General features: G+C 48.6%; 1 protein-coding gene across 2 annotated transcripts in view; it reads left to right on the top strand.

Annotated features, from left to right (window-relative positions):
• The window catches only part of LOC130198549 (cadherin-2-like), an 82,420-nt gene that overhangs the window by 35,974 nt on the left and 19,676 nt on the right, over positions 1 to 26,770 (top strand). For both annotated transcript variants that reach the window (XM_056421744.1, XM_056421745.1), the window contains 11 exons: positions 4,709 to 4,929; positions 12,659 to 12,826; positions 14,070 to 14,225; positions 19,524 to 19,668; positions 19,833 to 20,005; positions 20,251 to 20,382; positions 21,445 to 21,612; positions 22,863 to 23,018; positions 24,130 to 24,274; positions 24,455 to 24,627; positions 25,748 to 25,885. In XM_056421744.1, coding sequence (XP_056277719.1) covers positions 4,709 to 4,929; positions 12,659 to 12,826; positions 14,070 to 14,225; positions 19,524 to 19,668; positions 19,833 to 20,005; positions 20,251 to 20,382; positions 21,445 to 21,612; positions 22,863 to 23,018; positions 24,130 to 24,274; positions 24,455 to 24,627; positions 25,748 to 25,885 — 1,775 coding nt within the window. The remainder of the gene's footprint in view (positions 1 to 4,708; positions 4,930 to 12,658; positions 12,827 to 14,069; positions 14,226 to 19,523; positions 19,669 to 19,832; positions 20,006 to 20,250; positions 20,383 to 21,444; positions 21,613 to 22,862; positions 23,019 to 24,129; positions 24,275 to 24,454; positions 24,628 to 25,747; positions 25,886 to 26,770) is intronic.

Below are 26,770 nucleotides of genomic sequence, written 5' to 3'. Positions count from 1 at the left end.
AACCGGATCCTTTAAACGCCGGCCTCGGCCTCAGTGTCACATTCAGCCGGAGCCTCTCGTCGAGTTGTCTCGTCGCCAGCGCAGGCCGCCGCGCTCAACCCGGTCACATTCATTTGGGAATAATGCATTTTGGTCGGGGGGGGGTGTATTTGCCTGGGTCTGCATTCATCCTCGGCCGCTGATGAATCACCTATGTCGAGTATTTCTCGGCTGCCGGTCACACCCACTTCCCGGCAATGAGCGGCGGTTTATTGGGATGACCTCACGCGAGGCGTTTGTGTCTCGTCACATTCGCAGGACATCAGAGAGACCTGCAGCCGCTCGCTTGCGGCCGGCGTGTATATTTGTCGGGCAGGCGTAAAAAGCTGAGATTGTGGAACGTCTAATTTTTACCTCCGTGTTGGAAATTAAAATGTCTCTCTGTCTCTATATTTATCTCTCTCTCTGACTATCTTTCTCTACATCACTCTCTCTCTGACTCTATCTCTCTCTGACTCTCTCTCTCTACATCTCTCTCTGACTCTCTCTCTCTCTACATTTCTCTCTCGTTCTCTCTCTCTCTCTGACTATCTCTCTCTACATCTCTTTCTGACTCTATCTCTCTATACATCTCTCTCTCGTTCTCTACATCTCTCTCTGACTCTATCTACATCTCTTTCTGACTCTATCTCTCTATACATCTCTCTCGTTCTCTACATCTCTCTCTGACTCTCTCTCTCTACATCTCTCTGACTCTCTCTCTCTCTACATTTCTCTCTCGTTCTCTACATCTCTCTCTGACTATCTCTCTCTACATCTCTCTCTCTCACTCTCTCTGACTATCTCTCTCTGACTCTATCTCTCTCTACATCTCTCTCTGACTATCTTTCTCTACATCTCTCTCTGACTCTATCTCTCTCTCTCTCTCTACATCTCTCTCTCTCTCTCTCTCTCTCTCTCTCTCTCTCTCTCTCTCTCTATTTGTGTCTGTCTGAGTTAGAGTTATCACGTGACGGGGCAGACAATGGAGGCGCTCTGGCACTACGGAGAGGTTAGCCGTGGGTTTTGTGTTGCTCGTCAGTGGGGGGGGGGGGGGATCTAAGCTGTGAATAGAACCATTGAGTCGGAGGTAATTTTGGGCCCCGGTGCAGGGTATTAGTTGGACAGGCCTTTCTGCTGACAGGCCTGTTTTTTTCTTCTCTGTCCCCCTCCTCTTTTTTTTTTTTTAAACCCCCAACCCCGAGGCCCCCGCTGCTGCATCGGCGTTTCTGTCCAAACCAAAGGCCATTACGGCCGCGCCCACGACGCCGTGTCCGTCGGGGCGTGGCAGCCGAGCGCTCCGCTCGCCCGGCACCCCGGGGGGCCGCTGCGTCCGGATACACGGAGAAGTTGCAGCGGCCGGGCCGTAGCCGGCGCCGCGCTCTTCACATTCCTGTGGTTTTTATAAGCCACCAGAGCGTGTCTGATAAATGAATAGACACATGCTGGACACGTTCATTTATTATCATTTGGAACCGCCGGGCCTGCTGGGAGTTTGTGCAGCGCTTGCCGGCCGCGGGGGGCCCGGGGCCGCCGAAGAGACCAAGATTTCCGACGATGTTAAAGAGCCGGAGCTCGGCTCTCGGGCTAAAATGAGTCGCGAGGGGGGAGCGCTGCTGTCGAGTTCACCGCGACACACGTTTCTCACGGGAAAAGTGCCGCGAGGACAGAAAATGGAAGCCGCGGCTTCAGGGAAGCCCACAGTGTGTCGGGCACTCCAACTCGTTTAGCGATGGTTGTGCCGATACGTCTCGGGTTGAAAACATAAATGTTTTGTCTGAAAGACTTCAAATCAAACTATCTGAGCCAGATGGCCGTCTGTGGTCTGTACATTACGGTTAGCAGGATAAGACGAGTCGGTGTTGCACCACGGGAGGCCTCTGCGTAGTTAGTGAGGAACGGATGACGGCCCACAACATCAAGCGCTTCCTTTTTCATCATCAGCAAATTCAAACCCGCAGGCAACTCATTTAAATACATGTATTTAAATTATATGTACTATCCGACCAACAGTCCATGATCCGAATATCTTTAATTTATTTAATTATGGATGAATCGACTAATTGTTTTTGGCTCTACTTCCTGCTGCTGTATACCCCCCCCCCCCCCCCCCCTCTCTGTCTGAGGATCTGCTGGTGATTGTCTGAAGGCTTTGAGTTTACAGGCGGCTGGCTTTTGGGAGGGGGGGCGATGTCATCATCTGATGTAAGCTGTCGGGTTCAAAGAGAAGGGGGGGGGGAGAAAATAAATGCTAATGGGTCATGCGTAATTGAGCAAAAGCAACCAGGAAGGAGGAGGTCAATATCAAGTGTATTCCAATGTGGAGGAAAGATCTCGTCAAGATCTTGTTTCTAATCGTCTTTATCGAAACCGCCGGCTCCCCGCCGCCGCCGCTTCACCTCGACGACACCTCCCCGACGAGTCGGTGCCGCTTGCGAACTTTTGCACCGAGTGTTCTCGTTTCCTCAGCGTTTTAAATCCTCCAGCAGAAGCTGAACGGGAGTGCAGCTCATGTGCCCCGCAGACATATTTGTTCTCCTGGTTTTGATTTTGACGAAGCGTAACCAGAAGGCACTTCCATTCACGTTGCCGCGGCGCCGCGTGACAACGTTCACTCCCTCTCGTTGCTACTCGCGTTCTATTCCCCCGCGTTCAACGTCTTTTATTTTTTTTCAACCTGCTTTTTTAAGAGAACACTGTCCTGTTTCCGTCCGCACCGTTGGCTTCAGCCATTGAGCCTTTTGGACGCTCACCGAGAAGAACACCGGCACACCTGGGACCGGTGTATCGACCCGGAAACATTTGCCGTGACTTCCGTTACGAGCTAAAGACACGGAATTCAGCCGCCTATCGCCGGCATGGCGTTGAGGCGTCAATCTCCCGATTCGATTTCAAATCACCTGTCGGCGAATACCTATGTATCGCATCCTCCGTCGTTATTTAGAAAGTGCTTTAAACAGGGTTCGTACGGTCATGGAAAACCTGGAAAAGTCATGGAATTTTAATATGGTCATTTCCAGGCCTGGAGAAGTCATGGAATAAACGTAAATCATAAAAGTTTTGGAAAAGTCATGGAAATGTTGTTATAATCACATGTTCATTTACACAGAGTTTGAAATAATTGATATGTTTTTTTTAAAGAAAGACGCTCAAAATATAAGCCGGCGTACGCTCTCAATATGCACAATGTTCTAAATTGTTCATGTTTATACCGAGATTTCAGTTTGGTCATGGAAATTTGGTTTTAAAGTCCTGGAAATCCATGGGTCCAAATGTGTAAGAACCCTGTTTAAACTAGTATAGAGGATAAGATATGGATAATATAATAATATAATATAATACATTCACAATGTAGCGTCCGCCTGTCCGCTGTGCATTACAAGCCCCGCCCCCTCAAGAGGAACAAGTGCAGCGGACGGTGAACTAAAGACTCCCGCCGAACTGACGGCAAACTCCACGCGGCGCTCCGTCGCCGCTCCGTCGTCGATGTCCTCCTCAAAGCGAGCGCCACGCTTCAGGACAATTGATTGTCGCGTGTTTACGTGGCGAAATTAAATTCGGTCCGGGGGCTAAACGCACGACTTCCTTTGGACCCCGAATGCCCGGAGGAACTCCGAGTGCACACGATACTCTGGAGATATCTGTGGATCTCCAAGGTAGCAGCACAAAGGAAGATTAGGCCCCCCCCCCCCCCCCCCTTCAAGGCTTTTGTGAAGTAATTCCACGGCTCCTTTTTAATAATTCAAAGCGGAGCAGAGCCTCCGCCAGCGGGAGAGTCACGTTGTGGTCTTTGGCCGGAAGGGATTTCTTCCTTTTATGTCGTTTTGTGGGCCCTAAACATCAAGGGGTGTGTGGGGGGGGGGGCGGTTTCAGGGTAACATATCCACACAAAAGGATCAGACAATGGCGAGTGTGTGTGTGTGTGTACACATAGGAGCCACGTAGGCTGAACTGTCACTCACTTGAAACATGAACCGGTGTTGTGCCGGTGGGACTCCGGCCCCCACGAGTCACCTGTCTTTGCAGTGTGTGTGTGTTTGTGTGTGTTTGCATGCGCCAGTTTTTGTGTTTTTATTTATTTATTTATATACTTTTTATATATTTTCCTGTGTGAAACACGCTGATGAAATAAACATCACACACGCCTCCTCCTGCCTCTGGAGGAGCGGCAGTCATGCGCGGCAGGCAGCCCGGTGTGTCATGGGGGGACAAAGCGAGCATGCGATGGCGATGGCCTCCGCTGGAAATGAAGCGGGACTCGACCGGCGGAGTCCCGGAAACGCGTTTATGCGCCGGACGTGTTTCCTCAAGCGCAGACGCAGCGGGGGCTTTAGACTGATTCCAATTTACACTTTGGGGTTTTAATGTAATGCTTTACTTTTCTTTTTTTTTCAGGATCTCATTTAACAGACCTTAAGGGCCACAATTCTCCTTTTTTTTTCCTCCTACCTCTTTTACTTTTCTCCCCCCCAACTCTCGCCTCCACTGCACCTGTTTTGAGCATTACCTTTGGGGCACAGCTCGCAGTGAATAATGCATGAGCGCGAAGGAGAATCAGAAAACCTTTGGTTGACCCTCTGTGTCTGGCTGTCTGTCTCCCGCCTCCTTTGTCTCCAGCGCTAGTTTTACCTCCAGGTTTCTCTCCCACTTTGGGGCTAATTTATTTTTTGTATTTCTCCGTCTCCCGCAGTGACGTTTGTCGACTGTGGCCGGCGGGGCCCGGTGCGCTTCGAATGCAGCAACCCGACCGACTTCCGGATAGAGGCCGACGGAGCGGTTTACGCTGCCAGGACCGTTCAGCACGCCGCCGCCGCCACCTCGCCGCTGCTGATCAAGGCCAGTGACGCCGCCACGCTGCAGCAATGGGTGACCCGAGTCATCCTGACGGCCTCCGCGGACTCCGGCCAGCAGGTGAATATACACGCGCAGCCGCCTCCATGACATCTGTGACTTGTTTGTCGACTGATGTTACCGCTGCCGGAAAGGTGGAATGATCAATTCTCCCCTCGCATCCAATAACTTACGCGTATTAGGCACACTGCGCATTCACACATGACTAGTTCCCTAAATTGCAGCAGATGTTCCGGGAGACTGGATGGATGCCCGCTAATTAAAACTTAATGTGTCAATTTACCAGGAGCACAAACATACACTCCACACGGTCAATGGGTAGCAAGAGCAGATGCAAATGGCTCCTCGTAACGTTGCGATCGTGGGGTTATCGCCTCGTCATCCAAAAGGGGGGGACGCACCTCTCAGCGCCGTGGAAGACGGGGAGCATCTTTTCCGGGCCGCGCAAAAAAAAAGCGCTCCGCTGGACGCGCGGCGCAGTCGGCCGTGGATCAGAGGACGTGTCTGTCCACCGTGTAACCAGGAAATGAAAAGAAGCTCCAAAGACTCGGTTATTGTGGTGGTTTCTGACTTCAGTGGATTATGTGAGGCTGCAGAATTAGATCATATCTGCTGCTTTAAACCTGCACACACACACGCACACACACACAAACACATTCAATTCAATTCAGTTTATTTGTATAGCCCAATTTCACAAATTACAAATTTGTCTCGGAGTGCTTTACAATCTGTACACATAGACATCCCTGCCCCAAAACCTCACATCGGATCAGGAAAAACTCCCAGATAACCCTTCAGGGGGAAAAAAAGGGAAGAAACCTGCAGGAGAGCAACAGAGGAGGATCCCTCTCCAGGATGGACAGGTGCAATAGATGTAATGTGTACAGAAGGACAGATTTAGAGTTTAAATACATTCAATGAATATGACAGTGTATGACTAGTTCATAGTAGGCATATTCCACGATGGAGACCTCCACGATCCATCAGGCAGATTGCGGTGGGGAGGAGTGGGCGGAGTCTCAACAGTGGGCGGAGTCTCAACAGGACAGTGGCGTAGTCAGGAGCAGGAATTCCACGACCCAGACCTCGATGATCCATCAGCAGATAGGATCTACAGGACTGTCTCTTTTATTTTAATATTGCTGATTATGGCTTACAGCTTAAGAAAACTCTAAAATCCTATCTCATAAAATTTGAATATTTCCTCAGACCAAGTTAAAAAGATTTATAACAGCAAACAAAATCAAACATTTGAAAATGTGTTTCAGGTGTTTCGAGTTAATTAATTCAAGTGATTTGTTTAATACCCTACTAGTATACTTTTTCATGATATTCTAATATTTAGAAATAGCATACTTGAGTTTTAAGCCATAATCAGCAATATTAAAAGAATAAAAGGCTTGCAATATTTCAGTTGATTTGTAATGAATCCAGAATGCATGACATTTTGTTTTACAGAAAATAAAGAACTTTATCACAATATTCTAATTTTCTGAGACAGTCCTGTATGCCGTCTCATAGGGTCCGATGACCCCATGAGACGTGAAGTCAAAAGGACTCCGGGGAGAAAGCAGAGTTAGTAACGTGTGATTGAGAGATGAAAATTAATCCCAAAGGAGAGAAAAGAGGAGATAGGTGCTCAGTGCATCCTAACACGTCCCCCGACAGCTATAAGCCTATAGCAGCATATCAAGGGGCTGGACCAGGGCAAACCTGATTCAGCCCTAACTATAAGCTCTGTCAAAGAGGAAGGTCTTAAGTCTACTCTTAAACGAGGTGACTGTGTCTGCCTCCCGGACTGAAGGTGGAAGCTGGTTCCATAAAAGAGGAGCTTGATAACTAAAGGCTCTGGCTCCCATTCTACTTTTTAAGACTCTAGGAACTACAAGTAGTCCCGCATTTAGTGAGCGCAGCTCTCTAGTGGGGCAATATGGTACTACAAGCTCCTTAAGATATGATGGTGCATCACCAATCAAGGCTTTGTAGGTTAAGAGAAGAATTTTAAAAGTGATTCTTGATTTTATGGGTAGCCAGTGCAGAGCAGCTAGTGCAGGAGTGATGTGATCTCTTTTCTTAGTTTTAGTGAGAATACGAGCTGCAGCATTCTGGATCAACTGGAGGGACCTAAGAGATTTATTAGAGCAGCCTGATAATAAGGAGTTGCAGTAATCCAGTCTCAAGTAACGAACGCGTGAACCAATTTTTCTGCATCTTTTCGAGACAAGATGTGCCTGATTTTTGAAATATTACGTAGATGAAAGAATGCAGTCCTTGAGATTTGCTTTACGTGGGAGTCAAAGGACAAGTCCCGATCCAAGATAACGCCAAGATTCTTTACAGTGGTGTTGGATGCTAGGGCAATGCCGTCTACAGAAACCACATCACCAGATAATTGATCTCTGAGGTGCTCAGGACCGATTAAAATTACTTCGGTTTTGTCTGAGTTTAACATCAAGAAGTTGCAGGTCATCCATGTTTTTATGTCTTTAAGACATGCTTGAATTTTACTTAGTTGGTTGGTTTCCTCTGGTTTTATCGATAGATATAGTTGAGTATCATCTGCATAGCAATGAAAGTTTATGGAGTGTTTCCTGATAATATTGCCCAGAGGAAGCATGTATAAGGTAAATAAATTTGGTCCAAGCACAAAACCTTGTGGAACTCCGTGACTAACGTTGGTGGTTATCGAGGCGTCATCGTTTACAAATACAAACTGAGATCGATCTGATAAATAGGATTTAAACCAACTTAGTGCCGTGCCTGAAATGCCAATCGACTGCTCCAGTCTCTGTAACAGGATGTCATGGTCAATGGTGTTGAATGCAGCACTAAGGTCTAACAAGACCAGTACAGAGAGGAGTCCTTTATCTGCTGCCATTAAGAGGTCATTTGTAATTTTCACCAGTGCTGTCTCGGTGCTGTGGTGTTTTCTAAATCCTGACTGGAACTCCTCAAATAAACTATTATGATGTAGAAAGTCACACAACTGATTTGCGACCACTTTCTCAAGGATCTTGGAGAGGAAGGGGAGGTTAGAGATCGGTCTGTAGTTAGCCAATACCTCTGGATCCAGAGTGGGCTTCTTCAGGAGAGGTTTAATAACAGCCACCTTGAAGGAGTGTGGTACGTGGCCTGTTAGCAGAGACACATTGATAATATCTAATAGAGAGCCGCCAATTAAAGGCAAAACGTCTTTAAGCAGCCTCGTCGGGATGGGGTCCAAGAGTCAGGTAGACGTGTTCGAAGTAGAAACCGTTGCAGATAATTGGTCACGGTTGATGGTAGAAAAGCCATCCAAATATACACCAGGGCATACAGCGGTTTCCAAGGCCATTCCACTTGAGGACAGATTGGCACTGGTTAAGGGCAAGAGATTATTAATCTTGTCCCTAATAGTTACAATCTTTTCATTAAAGAAGTTCATAAAGTCATTACCACTGAGGTCTATAGGAATGCTCGGCTCCACAGAGCTGTGACTCTCTGTCAGCCTGGCTACAGTGCTGAAGAGAAACCTGGGGTTGTTCTTATTTTTCTCTATTATTGATGAGTAATAGGCTGCTCTGGCATTACAGAGGGCCTTCTGATAAGTTTTAAGACTCTCGCCAAACTAAGCGGGATTCTTCCAGATGAGTTGAACGCCATATGCTTTCAAGCTTTCGTGACGTTTGCTTTAGTTTGTGGGTCTGAGGGTTATACCAGGGAGCAAACCTCCTCTTCCTCACTGTCTTCTTCTTCAGAGGGGCGATCGAGTCCAGTGTCATTCTCAGTGAGCCTGTGGCACTATCAACAAGATGATCAATCTGGGACGGACTAAAGTTAGACCAGGAGTCCTCTGTTATATTGAGACGTGGTATCGAATCAAATGCAGAAGGAATCGCTTTAAATTTAGCTACAGCACTGTCAGTTAGACATCTGGTGTAGAAACTTTTGACTAACGGAGTACACTCCGGTAGTATAAATTCAAAAGTTATGAGGTTGTGGTCTGACAGAAGAGGATTCTGTGGGAAGACCTTCAAATGCTCAATGTCAACGCCATAAGTCAGAACAAGATCAAGCATGTGGCCAAAGCTGTGAGTGGGTTTCTGTACTCTGACAGAAGCCAATCGAGTCCAACAATGAGATGAATGCAGCACTAAGGCAATCATTATCAACATCCACATGGATATTAAAATCTCCTACAATAATAACTATCAGTTTTAAGAACCAGACTTGATAAATTCTGAAAATTCATATATAAACTCTTAATATGGACCTGGTGGCCGGTACAGAATCACAAATAGAATTGGCTGTAGTGTTTTCCAGGTTGGATGTGAAAGACTAAGAACAAGGCTTTCAAATGAGGTGTAGTTTAATTTAGGTTTAGGATTTATTAATAGGCTCGATTCAAAGATGGCTGCTACTCCACCTCCTCGACCGGTGCCTCGAGGAATGTGAGTATTAATATGACTTGGAGGAGTCGATTCATTCAGGCAGACATATTCTTCATGGCTCAGCCAGGTTTCAGTTAGACAACTTAAATCAATGTGATTATCTGATATTAAATCATTTAGTAACACAGCTTTAGATGACAGAGATCGAATATTTAGGAGACCACATTTAATAGTCCTGTTTTGTGCACACGCACACACACACGAACACATGCACGCACACGAACACATGCACGCACACACACACAAACACATGCACACACACAAACACATGCACACACACACACACACATGCACAGACACACACACACACAGTCTGACCTGCCGATTTCCATTTTTCTTTCTTCTGAAGAGCTGCAGTTGACGGCACGCAAACATTTTTCTAGCTTCTCTTTAATGGAAAATGATATTGTCTGTGCGTAAACTGGGAACATGATACGTAAATAGTATTTACGTATCGGAGAAGGAATCTAAGAAAATATTCCATACTGTGTATGTATGCCTTTTTACTTTACACAGGACTATTTCTGCGTGTGTGTGTAGAATGTCTCGTGGCTGTGGCCATCGCCGGGTTCCTGCTAATCCTCGCCTGGCTCATGCATATAAATGCCACCGGCGGGGAATCGGCTATATCAGAGCGATCGGTCGATCATCGGTGATGTCGGATCCAAACGAGCTGATCGATCGGTGCGTCTCTACGATCCTCCGCTCTGCATCCGGACCCCCCTCCGTGGCGTATGCGTGAGCCTGTATGCGCATACGTTGATGATCATCGCCGGGAGATCTCGGACCATTAGCCTCGTGGCGTCTCTTAACCCTTGTGTTGCCTTAGGGTCATTTTGACCCGAATCAATATTACACCCTCCCCCCGCCTCTGGGTCATTTTGACCCGATTCAATGTTTCACCCTCCTGTTACCTTTATATTTACTAACATATTTTACCCTTTGGGTTCAATTTGACGCCAGCAATTAAAACCTCCAGAAAATTATTAGAATTAATATTGTTTTCCAAGTTTAAGTGTGAGGCACTTTATGTTTGTTTGTTGACTACCGAAAGAACACCGACATTAAACATTGAATGGGGTCAAATTAATCCTAAAGCGGGGGGAGGGTGTAATATTGATACGGGTTAATAAACGAAAAGCAACACCAGTATTTGTTTTATAAAGAGCAATGTGTGTCTCTTTATTTAAAACCTTTTTTTTATATCCCTGTCATACACTTACAGCGGCCATTTGTAAATGGGCAGCAAAGCAGACGATCCCAGGACAGGCTGGTGTTTTATTGGGTGTGGGTGCAGATGAGAAGTTAACACCACCAGGTGTGTGTAGTTACTGTCTGCTGGGCCCAAATTAAACCTGTGGCCGTTAATGATTTCATGGCTTTACAAAACCGCGTCGTTAGCCACCGACACTCATCGACTATAGGGACTCCTGCAGGTATGTGCCTTTAATGGTGCCATTACTCACCGGTGTCGGCGGGTCAAAGGCAAATACACAGGCCGAAATACACTTTCACGAATTTCACTCTTTTTTTTTTGCCGTTTACAATCAGAAGCCCACAATGGCTGTACATGTTTTATACAAATGATCGTCTGCATCAGCAGCAGTCCTCTGACCTGTGGAGAGCGGTGGCGTTTGCCCCCGATTGGTCCGTAATGAAATCAGGGATTGACTTTCCTGTATCTCCCCCGTTTATGAGGCAATGAGCGGTTATCTGCCTCCTCGACGCACTTATTGTCATGAATCATCACGCATCTCTTCATCACATCAGCCATTTTCTCTTTTTTTCTTTTTCGTTGCATTGGTCCCATGGTTGCGCCAGCCGTGGGGAAACATTTGAATCAATGACGAACCAAACAAGATCCTCATTACCGCGAGGGTCCTCGCCCGCCGTCTCCACCTCTAGTGCGACGACCTCCGTCCGCGAGGAGAAAACATGCCGATATCTGAAAGAGAGAATTTTTCTAAAAAAGGACAAATACACTCGTCTAATTCCCCTCCGCACACACGCAGGTCATCACTCAGCCGAACACTCTCCTGGACTCTCAAGTAGACTCCTGGTGAGAAGATGGAGGAGGAGGGGGGCGGGGTTCGGAGAGCGTAGATGGGCGCGGGACCTCCAGCAGATGGCCGAGCGATCCCGCCGTGCCGTTCATCGTTCCAGAGGCAGGTTGCAAATAATTACTGCTCTCACTCGCGCCCGTTCTAATGGGGTAATAGATATTTTCTGAGGCACGCTCCGTCGCTGTCCGTCCGCTTGCCTCTCGGCATCGCCAACGTGCGAAGGCGGCGCGATCCGATTTCAAACGTGATTAGTGGACGCCCTGCGACAGCTCCCCAGATGTCGGGAGGGCAGGGAGCCGGGGAGATGTGGGTCACGCTACAAGGTGACACGGAGGTAATTAATTTCTGTATTTTTACGTGGGACACTTTATGGAATTATGTAGGACTTGACTACCTCGCAACCAATCAACATCCCAATAATTGCGGGCAGCAGTAAGGAGGATGCATCAAGCGTTGAAATCCCAGCTTTTATTCATTGACATTGACGGATACGACACATTGTTTTCCTTCCTGCCTCATTGTGTTCAAGGTTATTTCAACGCTCCCTGCCACTACTTCAGTCTCTGTGGCGGCATCGGCAATTTGAGCCATCTGTGTGTTTTAGTGTCTGGCTTGCAGGTACCATCCTCCCTTGTTTCAGATCTCATTCATTACAGCCGAGGGAGGATGGCAGATCCATTATGGAAGCCGGTCTGTGTGTGGGCGCGTTTCATCAGGACACGAGACGGGCTCTGCCGTTTAACGCAAAGCATTTCATCACATCATGTACTGTAGATATTTTACGGCACAAAGAAAGTCTCACAAAATGGATAGCGTGCTATTAAATTACATTTGGAAGAGTTTATTAGTTTTGCGGGAAATTGCAGCCCGCTTCCTTTTATCACCACATCCATTTCCTTTTTGATAAAAACCAAGATGGAAGTCGGCCCGCAGCAGCAGGATAAACACAATGACGAGATGTGAGGCTGACTTTAGGCCCGGGGACAATGCCAGTGTTTTGTCCTCGGGTTATTGGATGTATAGAGTATTTTGACCCGATTCTGGCACGAGATTAACCGATGAGGATCGCTTGAGGAGATCACTGACGCCATAGGGTTCATCCTCTGGGGGCCTCGAACGCCCGTCTGACATTTCATAACGACCCATCCGACGGTCGCCTGCAGGCGGCCCATGGAGCCGTGCCGCCGGCGACTGAAGATGAATCTGATGCAGTGTGATTTTTTTATTTTTTATTTTCCTGCAAATGCTGCGATCATCGTCCAGCCCTTGAACTTAATCATTTTTTCTTTCTCACAGGTCCAGCAAGTTGCCGCCCCGCCAGTCGTGTCCGAGGATTTGAAGGAAATAGTGTTTCCATCACGAAACGTGGACAGCCAACTCAAACGCACAAAGAGAGACTGGGTCATCCCCCCAATCAATGTCCCGGAGAACTCACGAGGCCCATTCCCACTAGAGCTTGTCCGGGTATGTACACACACACACACACACACACACACACACACACACACACACACACACACAGCATGAAAATAAATTCCTTTTGCTAGATACGGCAAAGCTGAAGGTGCCCGTTGCCCTGAGCTCCGACTCAGAGGGTCACAGACATTAGACTAATGCCTCCACCAAAGGCTTCGTAGTTGCAGCACTTCACTAAAGGTCATAGCTCATTTTTTTCTCCCCCCCCCCCCCCGCTGTATTATTACCTTCGCATTGAAAATGCGGAAGGTTATGTTTTGATCGCCGTGTATTTATTTATTTGTATGCGTGTTATTCGCATAACAAAAACAGTTTAAAACCGAATCGCATGAAATTTGGTGGGATGATTGGTTATTATCCGGGGACCATTTGATTAGACTTTGGGATCGATCGGGTCAAGGTCATGAAAAGGTCAAACTCTTCTTTTTACCATAGCTCGGTCAATTTATATCCAATTGGCATGCAACTAATGCCAAAATGTTCATAATTCAATGCCCAATCTTGTGATATGCGAAGGTATGCGCTCTACCGAGTGCCCATTCTAGTTTACCTTCTGTTTCAGGGGGAATGGTTGCCGGGTGGTTATTAATGTAACCTGGCATTACTTGGCGGCAGAGAGAAATCTGAAGTGGCCACCAGCACGATTGTTCCTCGGTTGCCTGTTGTCATACTCTATTTATCGTGACTCAAGGAGACACACGGCCAAATTAATTTGCTGCTATTCTCTGGTCAGCGGCGGGTGTCGAGGGCTCCCAGAGGACAAGCGATGCTCCCAGGGACGGCCAAGAAGTAGATCCTGTTTTCAGCATGTTAACCGGTCTTCCGAACATGCTATTTGTGTACTTTTATCTTTAATCCGGTCATATTAGAAGGATGTTTTTGGGCTGTAATGGATGGTAGCAGGATGAGGAAATACTCCGTTTGCTCAGCACGGATCCAGGTTGTCGACGCGGAGCGTCTCGGCTTACATGGCAAACGGGATAGACGGCCCAGAACACCAGGACACACACTCTCTCTTCATATGCCCTCTTTTGCTGACACAGCAATCTATCTGGATACCAATACAGTGATCGGTGCCGAAATAATTAATCCCATGAACACATAGACTTCGGTACAAGTGTTTGTATATGCCCATGTGGTTATCGGATATGAAATCGGCTTAAAACAACAAATGAAGTCGTACGGCCGTCATTGCTTTGCAGCTGTCATTAAAACGTCTTTCCACCCACAGATCCGGTCGGACCATGACAAAAACCGGTCCCTCAGATACAGTGTGACGGGTCCTGGGGCTGACCAGCCCCCCACCGGCATCTTCATCATTGAACCGATCTCCGGAGAGCTGTCTGTCAGCAAGCCCCTGGACCGAGAGCACATCTCCAACTTCCATGTACGTCACACACGAAACCAAAGAAGTCTTTATAATGTCGTCAGAAATGGAATATGAGGTTCTCTGTGTCCGCGCTGTACATGTCATGCGCTCGAGGGTCCATGCGTAGCCTACACGGGCCTCCTCGGACCCTATAAAGACCCAGGAAGTCCGACTTATCCGTCTGAGAATGTCGAGGATGGAGCGTGAACCTCCAGCTCCTTCAGCGCTGCTTTATCCATCAGTGGTTCTCCCATTACATCCCAGTGGTCTCTGAATTATATAGCTTAGCTTTCAACGCTATTGAAGCATGTGCTTTAACACAACAGGGTAGTGGAAATGTACTCGCGTGAGGTTTGAAGGTCACGAAAGACTTTCACAGCAAGAAACCTTCACAGGCGTCCATTCTCTGCACAGTGTAGATCAATACAGGAGGACTCGTGTGAGTCATTCGCATTTTACGCCGTTCAACATTGTTCTATTTCATCCTTCCTGACCGCCAGAGGCGGTGCTTAGCACTGGATATCTTCCGTCTTGCGCATAGCAGGTCGAGTATTAATAACGACAGTCACCTGTGACCTCGGATGACCCGCCCACCGGGTATAAGTTCCGGTGTCATCCCGAGACCAGTCCTTTTTCATCTTCTCGCAAACGCAAGCTAACGGAATTACTACGTTAGCATCAGCTAAAGGCTGAAGTTTAACTGAAGCTCGTCGCGGGGAGCCTTGTGACCAAATGGTCGGAGTTGCGATCCGTCGCCCTCCAGAGGCTGCGACGAGCTCTCCTCCTCCGAGGAGGACGTTGCGTTTCTCTACGGCGGACCGTCGAGGCGGACCGGAGAACGCACAGGTTTTTCTCGGTCTCCACCAGAGCACCTTCACCGCGAAGCTTCAATCGGGTGAGATCGAATACAATTGTTGTCTTTGACTGCATATCCCACAGTAGCAGAGCTCTCGCCCCTGCTAACTGTGTGCTAACGAGAGCGCGTCCGCTCGGTGTCGCCAGGCTGCTACACTGGCGCGACCGGCTCTCTGTAGCGATTGGGATAGCGTGTGTGTTGACCTTGGTAGCATTGCCGCCGTGCATAGCTAGCAGAGTGTGTCCACTCAGGCTAAAGGAGCCTACGCTAAATCCGACAGCTAGTGAGGCCAGCGGTGGCTCTACCCTCACTAGACGGGCTGTCTCCGTCCTGCTCCACAGGACCTGGGCTGCAGTAGCGGAGTGCGCTCACTCTGGCTACTGCTAGGACCACAACAGACAGGTCAGGTCAGCTCCAGGCCAGCCGACCAGTTACAAGCGCCGGCTAGGAGCCGCAGGGGCTCCCCTAGCAGAGTTCAATCGGGTATGCTAGCTTATAGAGTAGGTCTGCTGACCGCAGAACTAGCTCAGATAAATCGCCACCCTAGTGCAGGGAGGACTGAAGCATCAGATCCACCCACGGCTGATCCATTCCCAAGGGAGGACATCTCAGTGGCAGTGTCCACCAATCTCCTTACTGGAGGACGGGGACAAGCGGCCCACCCACGCTTCTGGGCCTGGTTCCCATTCCTCAGGCCATAGCCCCTTGTAGGGGGCAGTCGACGGCCCCATCGTGTTCGTCATTCGCAGGGCACAGGAACTGCTGGATATACAGCAGCCGGAACCCCACGCACGCTAGTGCATTCTTCAGGGGCATTCCCGGCCCTGCCACCTTTTCAGTCTCCCCTCCAGAGACTGAGGGGTTACCATCTTACGACAGATCACCGAACCCCGGCGTCCATGCAGGACACGGCCAAATGTGGCCTTCGTCCCATGCCTTCCATTGAGCTGACTATCGCATCCATCGTTTTTCCCCAAGGGGACTCCGAGGCCGGATGACCGGTGCCCTCGAGCCCAGTCGGTTCACAGGCGACCATTTACCGTGCTTACTACACGGCAACTCCCCCCCCCCCCCTGACTACAGCCTCAGTGATGCTTCACTGCAGGCATTTGCACTTACGTCAAGAGAACCTGGGCGCCTAATGCTCTCCAGGGTTCAGACCAGCTGTTTGGCCGGCGCAGGCACCCTCGTCGGAGACATGTAGGAACAACCTCCCTACTGTCCCAGTGAAATCAGGGGACCTGCTCTACAGGCGCAGCAGCGCACGGTGCAAGCCGGTTAGACCAGGCAGCAGTTATCTGGTCTTCGCAGGACCGTGTCCACACCCCGCAGACTCAGGGGCGCCACGTCTTGACTTTCTCATGCTGAGCACAGCAGACATCCTTTGTGTGGTCTCCAGAGGAGATCGGCTCAGGTCTGTCGACTTAAGGGAGGCCTTTTGTCAGGTTCCTAGAATGCTTCACAGACTGTTGCTCTGTTTCGCTTTCCAAAGCCGTTATTCTCAGGCTTCTTCCATTTGGACTTCCCCAGGAGTTTTTACAATAGGCGTTACTGCCGCCCTGCAATCACCAGGGCGTGAGGATACTGCCATCCTGGACGATCTGGCTATGTGCGCCATACCCATTTAAGGCCACACAGTGCATTGCTTGCACTCTCTCACGCCGCCCGGTTGGGCCTTCGTGAACAAACAACTGTCTGAGCCATTCTCAGAGCATAACCTTTATTGGTGTAGCTCTAGATGCAGCCACTAAGCGGGCCTGGCCATCACTCAGACAGGTGGACGGCATCCTCCGCAGCCTTCCCCTCTCTGAGGGGGCAGGTGGCTGTCTTTTATCCTCTAAATTGACAGCTGCATCAGCTGTCTTACACTCTTTCTCACGCTGCCCGGTTGGGCCTTCGTGAACATAAAGAGCTTTCTGAGCCATTCTCGGAGCATAACCTTCATTGGTGTAGCTCTAGATGCAGCCACTAAGCGGGCCTGCCCGTCACTCAAGCAGGTGGACGGCATCCCCCGCAGCCTTCCCCTCTCTGAGGGGGCAGGCAGTGGTCTTTTATCCTCTTTTCCTTGCCTATCGGGCAAATGCTTGGGCTGCTGTCACGGCGCCCTTCACATGGAGGGCCTAACAGCCTTCGCCAGGGGCCACAGGCACAAGACGGGTGTCACAGTGGTGCCTTCGGCTCTATCCCTGTAGAGGGTGAGAGCATACCCGTCAGAGGGTATCCCCAGGGAAGGGGTCCGCCCCGCCGGGAGGTCGCCACAGCAGACTCCCGCTTCTCAAGGTGGGGCGCAGTCTGGCGGTACAGGACTTCCAGAGGACAGTCTATTCGCAATACTTGGGTCTGGAGCCACAGGCCATGCACCTAGCGCTCAAACAGTTCCTGCCATACTAGGGAATAGGTACTTGTTGGGCGAGACATCGCCTCAACCACGTGTTGGCTTGAACCTCCAGGGGTCTCTAGGGCTGCAGAGCTGCTACGGAGCTCCCGTGCCCTCCTGACTTTTCTTACTCCGGTAACCCTTCACCTGACCAATTGTCGGGCGAGGTATCGACCAGGAGAACGGAACCAGGGCGTTCCCCACATTTCCACTGATCTTGCCAACTACTCGGGGTCTTCAACAGCGCCACCGAATTTTGCTGGTGGCCCCCTTGCGTCCAGCCAGGACTTGGTTCCCCTGGCTGCACAGACTTCGCTGTGAGACGCCACGGCGCCTCGCTGACATGTGGGACCTGCCATCCCAATCCCGGCCGTGCCCAACAAAGGGCTTGGCCGCAGGAGAGCAGAAGCAGCTGAACAGAATCAGTCCAAAGGACTATTCTAAACGCCAGAGTGCTATCCGTCTACAAGACATGTGCAGACCGAAGCCGTTTCCCAACTGGCGGACTGAGGGACCCAGTACGGTGCCTCGTGCCTACGGTACTCACGCCTCCGTCATCCCTTCTAGTTAAGGGCATGTCTGCCTCTATCCTGAGGGCCTACATAACTGCCTCTTCATGGCAGCATGCTAAAGCCGACAATTATGCGGAACAGCCACAAGCTGGTGTCCCTCTTCATAAGGAGGGCCTCAGTGACTATCCCCTGAGCCCCCCGAGGGCTCCTCCAGGGGACTTGCCCGTGGTTCTGGAGACCCTATGCTCGCCTCCCTTCAAACCCTTGGCAGAGGCAGAGCTGTGGTTGCTGTCGGCAAAGACCTTTCATCCTTGCCATAACTGCGGCAGAGCAAGTAGGCAAGCTACACGCCCTGTCGGTCAATGAGCCTTGTCTGAGGGGAACTCAGATGGCTCGGGTGTTACACTGCGGCCTAAGGCAGTGGCTTCCCCCAGGGGTGCTGGCACGCTCGGGTCTCAACCAGCCTGTCCAGCCTGCACAGCTTGACCACCATGACTAGTCAGTTAGGGTGGATCTAAGAAGGGCTATGCCATTGCAAAACAGTGCCTGTACATAGGTGGTGAACGTCTGTGCTCTGCCATCCAGAGCAGGGGGTTGTTCTACCGACAGCGTTCCTACATCACGGGCGACCTTGAGAGGTATGCCCGTAGGGAATATAGATGCATATATGTGCAACAGCCTCAGGGGCATCGTTGAGCACATTCACCAGAAACTACAGAGTGAACGGGAACACCCTCCATGCATTGCAGGTGGTTCTCCGTCCAAATCCTCTGCTTGAGTCATACGAGGTAGTTTCCTTGGGATTCCTCGTGACTCTGTTGATATAAGTGCTAAGCACCGCCTCTGGCGGTCAGGAAGGATGAAATAGAACGCAAGTTAAAACTATGGTTCTATGAATCCTGGATGACCGCCAGAGTTCTTGGTCACTCGGAATCTCGTGAGTTCGCGAGAAGATTCCGTAGGACTGATCTCGGGATGACACCGGAACTTATACCCGGTGGGCGGGTCATCCGAGGTCACGGGTGACTTTGTCGTTATTAATACTCGACCTGCTATGCGCAAGACGGAAGATATCCAGTGCTAAGCACCGCCTCTGGCGGTCATCCAGGATTCATAGAACCATAGTTACATACGTAACTTGTGATTTATTTACACTTTAACATGTCTTTAAGGTATTGCATATCAAGGAGTATGTCCATAGCCTTGTTTTTTCATTTAGTACTAACCAATTAAACTTCTGTGTAAGGCACCAACCTGGTCGCCGTGTGTAGGAGAGATGTACTTGAAGTACGCAAACTAATTAATAAACGCAGATTGTTTTCCTCATTCCGATGTGAACCTGTGCTGAACTCGTCGGCAACGGTACCGAACACGGTAGAATCGGTTAGTGTAAACGCGGCTGAAGGGCTTGTGCTGTCGACTGGTGTTATCACCAGAGTGAAATAAATGCAGAGTTCACCTGGTGACATTGAGCGAGCAGCCCCCCCCCCCCCCCCGACTCGTTGTTTGCTCAGTTGAGTCGTCCCCGCTCCAGCGGTCCTACAGCCCACATGTGTTTGTGTTTCCTCCAGCTGAGAGCTCATGCAGTGGACCTCAACGGCAGCCAGGTAGAAAACCCTATTGACATTGTCATCAATGTGATCGACATGAACGACAACAGACCCGAGTTCACCCATCAGATCTGGAACGGCACTGTTCCAGAGGGCTCCAAGCCAGGTAAAGAGCCGCCACACTGTAACGCAACCCGTGGAACAGAACATTGGATTTCTCTCCTCCTTTAGATGGTGCAGCCTTCAGTATGGCACCATTTGCTCAACTCGTGTTGTATGAATGAGCTTAAAGTATTTGCTTTTTTTGTGTGCGTCTCCCTCTCCCCTTAGGAACTTTTGTAATGACGGTGACATCTGTTGACAAAGACGACCCGAAAACCGCCAACGGGATGCTGCGCTACGAGATCCTGTCTCAGAATCCAGAGAGCCCGACCTCCAACATGTTCACCATCAACAATAAGACGGGAGGCATCATCACGGTGGCCGCCGGCCTGGACAGAGAGGTGCTTGACGTCTTTCCTACACGGCTTTTTGTTTTTTTCCTAGTCTGTGGATTTCTGGAAACTGGAAACGTGGCTGTTTGTTAGAGCGCTGTGGACGGTCTAATCTTTCTTTCTCCTCATTTACATATGCACTGATAATTAAGTGGGATTCTCCAAAGCATGGCTACAGGATGAGTTATATGGTTGAAAGGTCAAAGAATTGTGCTTTAATCCTCGCCGTTGCCTCTCTTCCCCTTTCCCTTCAGAAAGTGCCCCAGTACACGCTGATCATCCAGGCCACCGACATGGAGGGCAACCCCATGTACGGCCTCTCCAACACGGCCACGGCGGTCATCAGAGTCACCGACGTCAACCCGCCGGAGTTCACGGCTGAGACGGTAAGAAAGTCACATTGTGAGACTTCAACGAGGCGGGAAAACACCACAAGGACCCCCGTAACGCCCCCCCCCCCCCCGTGTGTGTGTGTTTGCGCGTGTGTATATGTATATATGTGTGTGTATGTATGTATATATATTATATATAATATATAAAATATGTATATATAAAATATATATATATGTATATTATATATGTGTATAATATATATATTTGTATATTGTATATTATATATATAGGATATATATAATATAAATGTGTATATTTATATATTTGTGTGTATATATATATTTATGTGTATGTGTATATATATTTATGTGTGTATGTATATATATATATGTGTGTGTGTGTACATGGATGTATAGATGAAAGATGGCTACACAGACGATGTGTCCCTGTAAGTAATAATGATGTAAACAGTGTGTATGTTTACATACAGACACTGAACCCAGTTCTGCTCGACCAGCGTTTCTGAAGCCGTACAGACACACACACACACACACACACACACACACACACACACACACACACAGCCAGCCACGCGTAAAGAGTTACACGCCCCTCCTCCTCTGAATGTTGACACGGGCAACTACCAGGATGCATGCTTATTATTAGTTTTGCGGGAAATTGCAGCCCGCTTCCTTTTATCACCACATCCATTTCCTTTTTGATAAAAACCAAGATGGAAGTCGGCCCGCAGCAGCAGGATAAACACAATGACGAGATGTGAGGCTGACTTTAGGCCCGGGGACAATGCCAGTGTTTTGTCCTCGGGTTATTGGATGTATGGAGTATTTTGACCCGATTCTGGCACTAGATTAACCGATGAGGATTGCTTGAGGAGATCACTGACGCCATAGGGTTCATCCTCTGGGGGCCTCGAACGCCCGTCTGACATTTCATAACGACCCATCCGACGGTCGCCTGCAGGCGGCCCATGGAGCCGTGCCGCCGGCGACTGAAGATGAATCTGATGCAGTGTGATTTTTTTTGGTGGATTTTTTCAGGCAAATGCTGCGATCATCGTCCAGCCCTTGAACTTAATCATTTTTTCTTTCTCACAGGTCCAGCAAGTTGCCGCCCCGCCAGTCGTGTCCGAGGATTTGAAGGAAATAGTGTTTCCATCACGAAACGTGGACAGCCAACTCAAACGCACAAAGAGAGACTGGGTCATCCCCCCAATCAATGTCCCGGAGAACTCACGAGGCCCATTCCCACTAGAGCTTGTCCGGGTATGTACCACACCCACACACACACACACACACACACACACACACACACACAGCATGAAAATAAATTCCTTTTGCTAGATACGGCAAAGCTGAAGGTGCCCGTTGCCCTGAGCTCCCACTCAGAGGGTCACAGACATTAGACTTATGCCTCCACCAAAGGCTTCGTAGTTGCAGCACTTCACTAAAGGTCACAGCTCTTTTTTTTCTCCCCCCCCCCCCCCCCGCTGTATTATTACCTTCGCATTGAAAATGCGGAAGGTTATGTTTTGATCGCTGTGTATTTATTTATTTATTTGTATCCGTGTTATTCGCATAACAAAAAAAGTTTTAAACCGAATCGCATGAAATTTGGTGGGATGATTGGTTATTATCCGGGGACCATTTGATTAGACTTTGGGATCGATCGGGTCAAGGTCAAGGTCATGAAAAGGTCAAACTCTTCTTTTTACCATAGCTCGGTCAATTTATATCCAATTGGCATGCAACTAATGCCAAAATGTTCATAATTCAATGCCCAATCTTGTGATATGCGAAGGTATGCGCTCTACCGAGTGCCCATTCTAGTTTACCTTCTGTTTCAGGGGGAATGGTTGCCGGGTGGTTATTCATGTAACCTGGCATTACTTGGCGGCAGAGAGAAATCTGAAGTGGCCACCAGCACGATTGTTCCTCGGTTGCCTGTTGTCATACTCTATTTATCGTGACTCAAGGAGACACACGGCCAAATTAATTTGCTGCTATTCTCTGGTCAGCGGCGGGTGTCGAGGGCTCCCAGAGGACAAGCGATGCTCCCAGGGACGGCCAAGAAGTAGATCCTGTTTTCAGCATGTTAACCGGTCTTCCGAACATGCTATTTGTGTACTTTTATCTTTAATCCGGTCATATTAGAAGGATGTTTTTGGGCTGTAATGGATGGTAGCAGGATGAGGAAATACTCCGTTTGCTCAGCACGGATCCAGGTTGTCGACACGGAGCGTCTCGGCTTACATGGCAAACGGGATAGACGGCCCAGAACACCAGGACACACACTCTCTCTTCATATGCCCTCTTTTGCTGACACAGCAATCTATCTGGATACCAATACAGTGATCGGTGACGAAATAATTAATCCCATGAACACATAGACTTCGGTACAAGTGTTTGTATATGCCCATGTTGTTATCGGATATGAGATCGGCTTAAAACAACAAAAGAAGTCGTACGGCCGTCATTGCTTTGCAGCTGTCATTAAAACGTCTTTCCACCCACAGATCCGGTCGGACCATGACAAAAACCGGTCCCTCAGATACAGTGTGACGGGTCCTGGAGCTGACCAGCCCCCCACCGGCATCTTCATCATTGAACCGATCTCCGGAGAGCTGTCTGTCAGCAAGCCCCTGGACCGAGAGCACATCTCCAACTTCCATGTACGTCACACACAAAACCAAAGAAGTCTTTATAATGTCCTCAGAAATGGAATATGAGGTTCTCTGTGTCCGCGCTGTACATGTCATGCGCTCGAGGGTCCATGCGTAGCCTACACAGGCCTCCTCGGACCCTATAAAGACCCAGGAAGTCCGACTTATCTGTCTGAGAATGTCGAGGATGTAGCGTGAACCTCCAGCTCCTTCAGCGCTGCTTTATCCATCAGTGGTTCTCCCATTACATCCCAGTGGTCTCTGAATTATATAGCTTAGCTTTCAACGCTATTGAAGCATGTGCTTTAACACAACAGGGTAGTGGAAATGTACTCGCGTGAGGTTTGAAGGTCACGAAAGACTTTCACAGCAAGAAACCTTCACAGGCGTCCATTCTCTGCACAGTGTAGATCAATACAGGAGGACTCGTGTGAGTCATTCGCACTTTACGCCGTTCAACATTGATTTATTTACACTTCAACATGTCTTTAAGGTATTGCATATCAAGGAGTATGTCCATAGCCTTGTTTTTTCATTCATTACTAATAATAATAATGCATTTCATTTTTATCGCACTCTTCCTTCAAAGTATCTCAGAGTGCCAAACATATAGTGAAAACAAATAAAACCGATTAAAACATGGTTAAAGCAACCCATAAAAAATAAGAATGTAATAGTTGACAATAAATTAACTCGAGGTAAAAAATGCCTTCCTGAATAAAAAGGTTTTTCGGCCAGTCTTAAAAGAGTTCAGTGTCTGAGTTGCCCTCAGCCGTACTAACCAATTAAACTTCTGTGTAGGGCACCAACCTGGTCGCCGTGTGTAGGAGAGATGTACTTGAAGTACGCAAACTCATTAATAAACGCAGATTGTTTTCCTCATTCCGATGTGAACCAGTGCTGAATTTGTGTCGGCAACGGTACCGAACACGGTAGAATCGGTTAGTTTCCTTCAGAGGCGGCCATGTAAACGCGGCTGAAGGGCTTGTGCTGTCGACAGGTGTTATCACCAGAGTGAAATGCAGAGTTCACCTGGTGACATTGAGCGAGCAGCCCCCCCCAGTTGAGTCGTCCCCGCTCCAGCGGTCCTACAGCCCAGATGTGTTTGTGTTTCCTCCAGCTGAGAGCTCATGCAGTGGACCTCAACGGCAACCAGGTAGAAAACCCTATTGACATTGTGATCAATGTGATCGACATGAACGACAACAGACCCGAGTTCACCCATCAGATCTGGAACGGCACTGTTCCAGAGGGCTCCAAGCCAGGTAAAGAGCCGCCACACTGTAACGCAACCCGTGGAACAGAACTTTGGATTTCTCTCCTCCTTTCGATGGTGCAGCCTTCAGTATGGCACCATTTGCTCAACTCGTGTTGTTTGATTGCCAATTCAAAAGAATGAGCTTAAAGTATTTGCTTTTTTTGTGTGCGTCTCCCTCTCCCCTTAGGAACTTTTGTAATGACGGTGACATCTGTTGACAAAGACGACCCGAGAACCGCCAACGGGATGCTGCGCTACAAGATCCTGTCTCAGAATCCAGAGAGCCCGACCTCCAACATGTTCACCATCAACAATAAGACGGGAGGCATCATCACGGTGGCCGCCGGCCTCGACAGAGAGGTGCTTGACGTCTTTCCTACACGGCTTTTTGTTTTTTTCCTAGTCTGTGGATTTCTGGAAACTCGATGTTCTTTTTTATTAATGTCGACTTTATTATTTCAGCTTTTAAGTGAGACTTTCATCAGCAAGGCCAACGTTTATTTTGATTGATTTTCATCTTGTATTTGTGTTGTAGATTTTATACCAACGCATCCATTTTTCATGTTTACATAAATGGGCTGGAATTGTTTTTCTTATATTTTTGGAAAATGTGATGGCAAAACACAGCTTGAATATATTCTCTAATATCCAGACTGTCTGAGGACTAATGAGCCAAAGTGAATTGAGTTGATTGCTTACTAAATGAGAAGTAGAAATGGACTTGGCTGTTTCACACTTATTTACTCTTACAAGGTGGCAGCGTGCATCACTGAGCAGCTAAATGTTTCCTTTCCTTCATTCTCAGCCTCTCCGTCTTTCTCCAGAAGCAGACGCTCTAATTGGATTGCATGGCTGTTTGAGAAAACACATAAAAAAATATATATATAGAGAGAGAAAGCTGGAGACAGTTGGTGCAATTCTACTGAGGGCAATCTGGCTAGGTGGCTGCTCAATCACTTCCACCCTGGGGCCGCCGCTTTATGTCTGCCAGTCGCCACCATGGAAGTAATTTGCCCCGACTCTCATTACCTAGCAACTGGTCCGTCACCTGAGTGGCTTTTAATGTGAAAAGAGTCATTTGTTGGCTTCGCGTTGGCCTGTGTAGCAACGGTGCATGTTTCACACGTGCACTCTCAAACCCACAGCGAGTGAATGGGATTAGAAAGCCACCATTAGTCATGATAGTTGGGTAGTGGGCCATCTTTGTTCATACTGATGTGCATTGAGTTGCCAGTTTATTAGGTACACACATAAAGTCATTTGCATTCTGAGCCATCAGTACAGAAAACAACAAAAATCTGAACATGGCTGTTTGTTAGAGCGCTGTGGACGGTCTAATCTTTCTTTCTCCTCATTTACATATGCACTGATAATTAAGTGGGATTCTCCAAAGCATGGCTACAGGATGAGTTACATGGTTGAAAGGTCAAAGAATTGTGCTTTAATCCTCGCCGTTGCCTCTCTTCCCCTTTCCCTTCAGAAAGTGCCCCAGTACACGCTGATCATCCAGGCCACCGACATGGAGGGTAACCCCATGTACGGCCTCTCCAACACGGCCACGGCGGTCATCAGAGTCACCGACGTCAACGACAACCCGCCGGAGTTCACGGCTGAGACGGTAAGAAAGTCACATTGTGAGACTTCAACGAGGCGGGAAAACACCACAAGGACCCCATGTGTGTGTGTTTGCACGTGTGTATACAGGGCTCTCAAGTTTTGAAGACAGGCAAGCGTGACATTTCCATCAGCACCGAGCCGAGAAGAGTTGTTGACGGGGGGGGAGGGCTGCTAGTGACTTTATCTTTTACTCCGAGAAGAGTTGTTGACGGGGGGGGGGGGGGGGGGGGTGGTGCTAGTGACTTTTTCTTTGCTCCGTCCCGATGCGCGCAGACCGGCGTCGGAGCTCTGCGGCGACCGCGATCGACCAATCTTTCACGATCAACGTATTGAGCACCCCTGCATTCAAACATTAAATAGCCGAGAGTTTTTTTCAGCGTGAGAAATACGATGTGTGGCGGGAGTGCGTGAGTTAAGACCGAAATGCGTGAGTCTCACGCTCAATGCGTGAGACTTGAGAGCCCTGGTATATGTATATATGTGTGTGTATGTATGTATATATATATAATATATGTATTCATACCTGCAAACTTGTCACCTTTCGGTGAAATTCACCGTTTTGAACTCAAAATAGGTCATCCACGTGAATCGTGGAGATCCGAAGAGTTTTTGTTTGGGGGGGGGGGGTGTCACCTGGCCCGCTGCCGTTGAGATTGCAGTGAGACGCGGAGAAAAATGTGAAGTGGTGCTCTTCACAAGAAAACATCTTTGATGGGACGTGTCTTGGCCAATCAGCGTTCAGATGTCCACAGCGTTTGGGAAGTTAGGTTAGCTTGAATGTCAGCCCGCTACATCTGCTGCTGTCACGCTGCACGGTGTAGCGATGCTAACAAAGTACCCGTACGTTAAACACGATGTGATTTTGCATATTTTTAGGATCGATACT

Source organism: Pseudoliparis swirei, chromosome 8 (genome assembly GCF_029220125.1).
Source record: "Pseudoliparis swirei isolate HS2019 ecotype Mariana Trench chromosome 8, NWPU_hadal_v1, whole genome shotgun sequence".
In the NCBI taxonomy this organism is placed as follows: Eukaryota; Metazoa; Chordata; class Actinopteri; order Perciformes; family Liparidae; genus Pseudoliparis; species Pseudoliparis swirei.
This window is presented reverse-complemented; position numbering and strand designations above follow the sequence as displayed.